The sequence below is a fragment of the Polyodon spathula genome, chromosome 2, assembly GCF_017654505.1.
Source record: "Polyodon spathula isolate WHYD16114869_AA chromosome 2, ASM1765450v1, whole genome shotgun sequence".
Lineage (NCBI taxonomy): Eukaryota > Metazoa > Chordata > Actinopteri > Acipenseriformes > Polyodontidae > Polyodon > Polyodon spathula.
The window spans coordinates 104,839,458-104,848,917 of record NC_054535.1 but is presented as its reverse complement, the minus strand read 5'-3'; the positions used below and the strand labels follow the sequence as shown (position 1 = coordinate 104,848,917).

The 9,460-nt window shown below is 37.8% G+C and overlaps 1 protein-coding gene across 3 annotated transcripts in view; it reads left to right on the top strand.

Moving 5' to 3' along the window:
- The window catches only part of LOC121306287 (DNA repair protein XRCC4-like), a 126,183-nt gene that overhangs the window by 78,095 nt on the left and 38,628 nt on the right, over positions 1–9,460 (top strand). For 2 of the 3 annotated variants that reach the window (XM_041238039.1, XM_041238031.1), the window contains exon 7: positions 5,910–6,048. The exons of the other annotated variant lie outside the window; for it this stretch is intronic. In XM_041238039.1, the coding sequence (XP_041093973.1) occupies positions 5,910–6,048 (139 nt within the window). The remainder of the gene's footprint in view (positions 1–5,909; positions 6,049–9,460) is intronic. 3 annotated transcript variants of the gene reach the window in all.

Below are 9,460 nucleotides of genomic sequence, written 5' to 3'. Positions count from 1 at the left end.
ATCTGATGCTGCTTGAGCTCGGATCCCAGTGGGACTGGCAGAGGTATGAACTCACCGTGCTCTGCCTCAGAGCTGTCAGCCGGATGGGTGCGCTTGTGTTTAGAAAGGCTTGCCAGCTTCATGGCAGTGTGCACTCCTTTCACCTCCTCCTGGAACTTCATACTCTCTGACGTACATCGTGGGGAAAGGAGCGTCCTGAGTTAGACTGCAGAAATATAATATTACGCATATACAACGTCCATGCATTTCTAGTTAATCACTGGAATTATGTATGGGAAAGCAAATCCCTAGCAACTGTAAACATGTCTAGTAGTAGTTTGTGAATAGGACTCAGTATGTCACAGTAATACACCCTGTGTCTGGAATTTCAAGATTTACAGACAAGTACTTTCATATTTTAATGCTATTGAAACATTTAACATTAACTTTTTGATAATAAATGTGAAAAGATGACTTGCACCTTCTCATAATTTGTTTTTTAAACCTAATGAAACCAAATAATTGAGCAAGGAGTTGTGGGGGCTACTTAGTGCAATAATCTAAAATATTATAATCAAGAATACCAATACTGGGGAAACACACATTGTGTGCGTGTGTGTGTGTGTGTGTGTGTGTGTGTGTGTGTGTGTGTGTGTGTGTGTGTGTGTGTGTGTGTGTGTGTGTGTGTGCGCGCACATAAAACCAGCATACTGAGGTCTCCCTCATTTTAAGTTAATAAATATAATCTGAAAGGTCAATCACTGAGGTAGGTAGCTTTCTGTGATCCCGTGTGAAGGGAAGGAAGTATATATAGAGATAAGAGACCCCCAGGGGTAATTAAAATATACATGTATCTGTGATTCCTGTTTTAGGAAACCATGGCATTGTTGTTTTGGTTTGTTTTGTTTGCAGGCAGTGATCTGTGTAATCTGGAATGTCACTTTATATAGCCTTCTGTGTTGTGTGTGGGGTCAGCAGCCAAGAACATTCTTCTGTGTTGTGTGTGGGGTCAGCACCCAAGAACATTCTTCTGTGTTGTGTGTGGGGTCAGCACCCAAGAACATTCTTCTGTGTTGTGTGTGGGGTCAGCAGCCAAGAACATTCTTCTGTGTTGTGTGTGAGGTCAGCACCCAAGAACATTCTTTTGTGTTGTGTGTGGGGTCAGCACCCAAGAACATTCTTCTGTGTTGTGTGTGGGGTCAGCACCCAAGAACATTCTTCTGTGTTGTGTGTGGGGTCAGCACCCAAGAACATTCTTCTGTGTTGTGTGTGGGGTCAGCACCCAAGAACATTCTTCTGTGTTGTGTGTGGGGTCAGCAGCCAAGAACATTCTTCTGTGTTGTGTGTGGGGTCAGCACCCAAGAACATTCTTCTGTGTTGTGTGTGGGGTCAGCACCCAAGAACATTCTTCTGTGTTGTGTGTGGGGTCAGCACCCAAGAACATTCTTCTGTGTTGTGTGTGGGGTCAGCACCCAAGAACATTCTGCCTCGTTAAGATGTTTTATTTGTTTTAGGAGAGGTGTAGTGTTAAATTTGCTCTTAGAAGTTGCATGTATAAAATCTTCAGGACTTTTGGAGGAACCCTGGAACTGAGAGATGTTGAAGTTACAGTGCTTTTTTATTTTTGTTTTTTATAAAACTGTCACATCTAAATACACCTGAGCAAAACAAATAATTCTGAATTATAGTGGGTAGGATACTTCATTTAGTGACCTTGCCATTGACTACAATGAAATCGAATACAATATAATATGGAAACAAGGATTAACGCACAATGCTGTATCATGGTAAAATAAAGGCAAAATAAAGAACAGAGCAAGGCCAAATTTAGCCGAACAAAGCATTGAATCAGATATTGATACGGATTAAGATGGATTTAAGAAATAAGGATGGAAACAAAGTCTGATAGACAATAGTACTGTCTATAGTTTTCCAATGATTAAATTAAACTGGTTGAATTATTATTTTGAGTTTTCGTAATGAGAATAATTAAATTATTCCAGACACTCGTTTACCCTGGTTGACCATATCTCTCTCAAGAGTGTTCATGGAACCAAATTCTGATTTGTGATTTAATGTTTCTGGTAAAATGTATTTTAAATAGATAAACTTGCTATATGGAAATTATTTCTACTTTTAGGGAAATACTATTTCTGGTAGATATAGATGTACCATATAAATGAACCAATAGGTGCATATATTGTGGGAGGTCCACCGAGAGGCAGGATAGCCACATGTGTTTACATGCAAGGCCATTTTAATAGAGTGGAGAAAATATGGAAGTACTATAATGAAAATCTGTTATAGAGACCCATCACAATTTACTATGCTACTGTATAGTTATCCAGCCACGTCTTTGTTTGCATGGTGAAGATGCACAGCCCAATATATGAAACCAAAGGTTTAACTGCATCTTCAGAGTGAAGTGAAACCTTTCTATTAGGGCCAGTCAAGGGGTGGTCTTCTTACCAAGGTTTAGGGCAGCTGATAGTGGCCTTATACTAAATACAGAGGTGGCATCAGTTTTGAAGGTGGCTTTGCAGTATATAAAGAGTATATAAAAATTGTGAGGTGGATTTTTTTTTTTTTTACTGAGACAGCCTTAAAGCAAGCTTTTGCTGTCTATACAAATATATAATATCTTTCTCCCAATAGCTTGATTGTACAATAGCACTTTTCTCTGATTTAAACCTTCTGTGTTGTCTGTTTTCAAGAGTTTTTTTCATTTTCAGATAAGAATACTTCAATCAAAGATCAGTAAGACTCTGCAATCTAGTTTATACACTTCAGTAGGTTTGTTTTCGAGGTGTCAAGATCCTGTTTTTAATTTAGAGGTGTCAAGATGTAGCTTCTGCCGACCCACCCACATAATGACCTTATTAGCACACGAAAGGTTTAGCAACTTAAGTGACACCTAGCTAATCTTCTTCATGTGTCAATGCCGTTTTATGACTCGTAAGCTGCAGACATTAATGCAGAGTCTTCAGAACTGTCTTGCAAAAGTTTTGTACAACGTAAAATTATTATAATATATATATATATATATATATATATCAGTTATCAATAATGATGAACTATTTTGTGAAAACACAAAACTTGATAGATGGGACAATTGTATTTGACTAACTATAAATCACATTTATTCATCATTCGAGAAGCATTTTGTGGACTGAAGCAGCTAGCTATGTACCCAACTTCAGTATAATAATGTACAACACAGCTTATTAATACAAGTTTCAATGATAAATAGCGTTAATGATTACCTACTTGGACAGTGATTTAAAAAAAAAAAAAAAAAATTATGTATTCCTAAAAATGTGTATCAGTAAAGTTTTAGCCAAAGAAAAACGCAAAAAAACAGTGAACAGAGTACACTTGATAAATGACTCTGGAACCCTTGGCAGGAGCGAGGTAAGGCAGAGAAGAGTCTAATCTTTGAAGAAACCTACCGAACCCTGTCCTTATCCAAGAGACTCACTTTCCTTTAGTCCTCAACCTTTGACACCACAAAGTAGCAAACCAGACTGACTCCTTTCACAGTCTACTAATCAAACCAGCAGTGATGCCTTTTTTTCACCCTGTTCTTCAGCAAAGCTGCTGAGGTCTTTGGTAAGGAATGTGTATTAAATATGTAGTGCAAGTCTTGGGGGATTGGGTTTCACATTGGTCGTGCCACCCACTTGCACACTGAGGCTTATGAAAAAGAGTCCCCTGTAACAGGTCATTCTTAGGAACTGGGGTGGATTTGGAAGTGCTTTCACTGATGGTCAATACGTACATTTTCCTTTGTTTAGACCTCAGAATCAGCCGAGATTGCACTCTTCTTCCTGTAGAATGAATTGTTCTCCTTTGTTGACGAGCACAATGGCTGCAGCCACCCTGTTGCACTGTGTGTTTAGGAATTTAACACCAGGAGAATGGGTGGTAAAGTAAACTTTCTTATAATCCAGCTGCTGTTTTCTTTAAGACATGGGAGCTGCAGTGGCATGGAAGTAATGGGTAAATGTTTTCTCACTGACTCCCCTTACCAATCCACTTCACCCATAACTAGGGGTATGAGATTTTCAGTAACATTGAAAAAGCTCAAGAAACATGTGTGTAGTAAATTTGCCATCAGTGTTCCATGTGTGAAGATTCCAAGCCACATCAATTTAAATTTGATTTGCACAACGTACATGTACTTAACTTTCCAAACTTTTTTTCTGGTATGTGCTCAGGCTTGGAGCCACTATTTAACAGCGTAGCATAACATTGTTTTGTAGGGTGTGGCACGGTAGACTCCTAGCCCAGATGTTACTGCAGGGTAGAAACTTTAACAAAAATACATTTAACAAAACAAAATGGCACAAGGGGCAGAACAACAGGTTCTACAAAACTCACAAAATGTGAACAAACAGACTAACTTAACATAAATACTAACTTTCACCACCAGCACTGACATTAATTCTCCACGCTAATTTCGATCATCACCCTTGAACACCTATTTTGTACACCCGTGGCTGGAGCCTAATTAATCATTTACTCCCTTATTCACTTGTCGGCTTCATCCACATTCCCACAATGTTTTGAGAGGGAGAAGTTTAACCCCCTCTCTGCCGACCTACTATTCCCCACACACACACCCCTTTCACCATGCCACATAGGCAACCATAGTTATTACTGGCCCAGGAGAAGGGAAATAACTAATTATGTTGTTAGCATTTCCATCAACATTTCATCCTGTTTATGAGCTATAAATTAAAAATACCAAATTTATTTTCCAAAGTCTCTCTGTTCACGCGTGCCAAGTTGTGATTTATTAGTTTTAAAGCAGGTGCAAGCTTTGCAGGCTCATCTATGAAAGGACGGTTTTAAACAGAGAAAGCTTCTGAGCTCTAGAGGATGCTGCTCCAAGGGACTGCAGCTAACTTGGCAAATGGCCTGCTTGACGAGACCTTGGAATGTTCATGGGTCCTAGACCACATGCTGTTTAATGGAAGCTAAATGGCAAAGTGACTAAGCCAATAGTTCTTTTGCCAATGCAGTTCTTTTCACAGTGGTAGGAATTGAAGTCACAGTCTAATACAAAGCATGCAGCTTATTTTATAGACCTAGCCCTTTTTGGACAGAACAGTTTCCTTTTCAGTATATTGTACCCAAATAGGTAGCATGTATGCAACATTTTTGATTTCTGTCTTTAAGAGAGAAGGCTCAACATTCTTCATGGTAGCTGTGCTCTTCATCGATAATATAAAGTGTATGGTGTTTTCTTGTGTTAGCAGAAGAGGTGACTGTTGGAAATTAGGTGGATGAAGACTTAAGACACAGAGTGGGAGACACTTTTGAGGGTATGGAATCGGTTACCAAGTCATGCTCAATCACTGGGATCTGCTAGGAACTACTAGGTTCATACGTTTTTTATTTTCTTGTGTCAAATATAAAATTAAGGAACAGGTTTGAACAAAGTCCTGCAAAGGAATAGACAGGAAGGGCCTACCTCTGTTTCTCCAGTTTATTAACAAACCAGGATATATGGAGAAAGCTATCGAAATCATTAAATTGTGTTTTTAAAGTATTTTCAGCTACTATAGTGGGTTATAAGAACACCACCTGGTAAAACAATTGAATTAAAAAATTAAATGCAGATGTCTGCCAGGACATACGTGCAAAGAGGTTTGAACAAAATATAGCACTGTTTAAAATATATGCTTATTTTAGAACATTATACATCGAAACGTTTCTGCTCCAGTGATCTAATGGCCTACTCCAGGAACTAGAAATGAGATCAAGTTGTTTTTAATTGTTAAAGTTCAGGTTGAAGTTGTTGCAGTAAATGAACATTCTGAGTTGTTTCTTACTAGTTTTCTGTAACTTTTGCAAAATGTTCAAACCTTACAATTTTGAGTTTTCTCATTTTCTGGATTTAATACTTGCTCCGATTGCTTCAACAGTTAAACGTGGCCACACCCCCCTCGATGACAGTTTACATGATGTCACTGACGTAGCACCCACCCGCAAACGCCGACAACGAAACCAAAGAGGTGAAAAGGATGCTGGGAAAGAAACCCAAGAGCCACAGGAAAAAGGAAGGTAGGAACAGCTGAGCGCAGGGGTGATAGCGGTGAGCTGAGCCTAAAAATAATTGGCACGACTAAATTGGGGAGAAAATAATAAGAATAATAATTGGCGACAACTAAAAAAAAAAAAAAAAAAGTAAAAATAAATAACTGCAGCTTCTTGTTCCTGCCACCTAACATCTGGGCCCACAGCTCTATCCTGCCACAAGTGGTGTTAGGGTGGGATAGTGCCCCTAGAGACTCAGAAACAAGAAGCTGCAGTTAAAGCACTGTCTGCCTGCCTTGTTTTATTTTGGCATGATGGCAAAAATAAAAGGCTGTAGGCTGGGCAATCGTCAATAGTACACCTCTAAATACACAGTTTAACAGAGGCTACACTCACCCAATTTAAACAACAGTCTTAATACTGACACTATATAAGTGAAGAACAGCAATTAGAGATGATGCGTAATAATTCCCTCACAATGATAAGAGAATACCTGCAAGCCTCCAGCAATCCTGCAGTCAGGAGATGGATGCAACATCCTAAACTTTATCTTAATCTGTACAAGAAACCTTTTCGGGGTCTTCATAATTTCGTGTAATATAAAATCACAAAATATACACACTGGACATTTTATTAGAACCAGCCACCTAACCTCGTGCCTGTCTTTCTCCACAGTGACAGACCTTTTTTTTTTTTTTTTTTTTTTAAATAGGAAGTGATTTGAGATTAAAAATCTATTTTACAAGGAAGACCCGGCCAAAACTATGGGACATACACACATTAGCCAGTGAAATGTTACATCATCGAAACCACTATCTGCAAGTTCACATAAAAAAACTACATTAAAACGTCATGTAAAACAGGAACAGCTTTGTTACGCAGTTTTCAATTATGTGATTAAAATTGTGCAAAGAGTTGTTTCGGTCTGTTGGTTTGCAGCCTTTTATTGAAAAGATCTCCAGCACAATAACAGAAATATAGCTATACTGTAAATACAGTATAATCGTAAATCTCGAAAAACTACTCACTTCTAAATCTTTTGTAGTCATTTTTGTATAACTTTAGTATAAATACATGTTAATTTGATTCATATGTTGTTTTTTTCTGACTTTATGTGAAAGAAAAGACATACATTTGACCGTTTTCCCACTGGAAATAGTGATATTTTTAAATATCACTGTCCTGGTCACAAAAGCAAAGTTTGTGGGGTATAATAACCATTTTCTATACTTTCGAGGCATAAGCAATTAGGAAATAACACTTACTACCCAGGAACAAAAAAAAAAATTGTTACACGGTGTTATTACACTGACCCAAAGCACTTCATCACTTTCTAATACCTGCTAAGCATTTTCTACCTATGCTCTGTAGTCAAGTCAGGAAGGATGAGAAAATGAACCATATTTTAAATATCTGTCTATCTGTCTGCCTATATGTACCAGCCTTCCCATTTTCAAGGCAGAATGGCATTTAAAATTCACCTGAATGCATCCTTTACATCGTTAGACAGATATGGATTAAGTTTCCAAGTGTGCAGGTGTTGCAGTTGATTTGACAATGAACTGAAACATAGTGCATTAATATCCTGTGTTCTGGCACCCACAGCTGCGGTGCAAGCTTCACCACACCTGGCAAACGTGCCTTAACCCTGATTTCATCTCAAGGGTTAGAGCAGATAGCTCATTCAGCACATGTTTCCTGCCCCTTTCATGTGAGATTGACAAGGGAAGGTCTCAGTAATGCATATTGAAACACTATTTTTGGTGAATATCACATCTGATGAAAATGAATTAAGCCTAGGCCGCCTTGACAAGCCATCTCAAAGGAAATGACTTGAATTTCTTACCAGTGAGGGTAGAATACAATACTTTGCAATACAAAAAAAACAACAACAAAAAAAACCAAACACATTTATTATGTAGTCCTTCATCTGAACCATCCCAAGGTGTTGTTTATAAGCAATATAACTGAATCAATGAAACTTTAGCTAAAAAGTGCAAAATAACAAAATAGTTGGTATACAGATATTGCTAGAAACCCAGAGGTGACGGCTCCATCACTTTTTGCACATTGCAATTAGAAATAGTCCATTGCTGCAATATATTGGACTGTTCCATTAACTCACTCTAAAGTTGCTCTTATGAGACAGGTGCTGAGCTGAACACAATACAGGGATGTGTTTTTAACAGATCTACTACATATCATCATAATGATACAGGCTACTGTAGTAATTGTATATCAGTGCTGTATTACACATGGCAAATGCAGGCATATGGCTTTATGGTGCAGTAGGAACAATTTTACAACTAATAAGTCATTAATCACTAATAAGTTTTTTTTTTTTTTTTCTGTTCATAGCCATTAGTCTGATATTGAGGATTCATAAGTTTATCATTTTATAGGATGGCGATGTAATGGATTTTAAATGATGTAATCTTCTGATCAGATTTTAGCAGTGTGCCAGTATTGCTTGTGTTGAAACTCACATGTATGTCAAGAACATTGATGATGGGGCTTTAATAGCAGTTACCCAAAACTAACATGAAAGAAACTAAAGTTTTATTCTTGAACAAAATGTGGGGTTACTGATTGATACAGTGAATCAATACTCCTTCTCCTGCAAGATTAAAATCTAGCGTATGACAAGCATGGCTTACTGCTACCTTGGGCCCTGTAGACGTGCTATTGTGTACAACACTTTAGAATACATTGTCATGAAACTTGCTAGATACATCTATATGATTATTGTTTTTACCACAGATTTCCCCACACTAGGTACAGACAGTCTTGTCCTTTAAATCATTAAAATGATCAAGAAAGCAATTGGTAGACCTATAGTTCAGACACAAGCTTGTGACCAAGGGGGCAGTCTAAACAAACATGTTTGTTGTTCATACAAATAGCAGTATTAGTAATAATTGTAACTTAGTGATTTCATCTGGTACCCATGATTAGGAACCTTTGCTATGCATGCTAAAGGTAGGCAGCTTTTAGTCTAGCTTTTATAAATATTATTTTTTCTTCCTCAAACAGAAAAATCTCCATAAAAGCCAAGCACAGATTTCCCTAAAGAACATTTTATTACATTCTGAAACCCTCGAAGAGAATGGGTCATTATTGTACAATTAATGTGATCTTGTGAAAATAGAGAGAACCAGTAGGGGGTATGGACTGTTTTTTGGATTTAGGAATGTGAAACAATAAGGCGAACGGAATAAAAATGGGAAAGATGGCCAGGATTTAACTCCAGCACCATCACTGTACTTCATGTGAAGATGTTCATTTCTGTTTTTAGCTGTTTTACACTGGCCCATTGAGTCTTACATCAACATGAACAATAAAAATTCTGGACTTTACTGGACTTTTCTGACAGGAAAGTCAGTAAAGTCCAGCAGCCTCTTATGGTTTCTAAATGTCATCAGTTATTATAAGCTGTTGG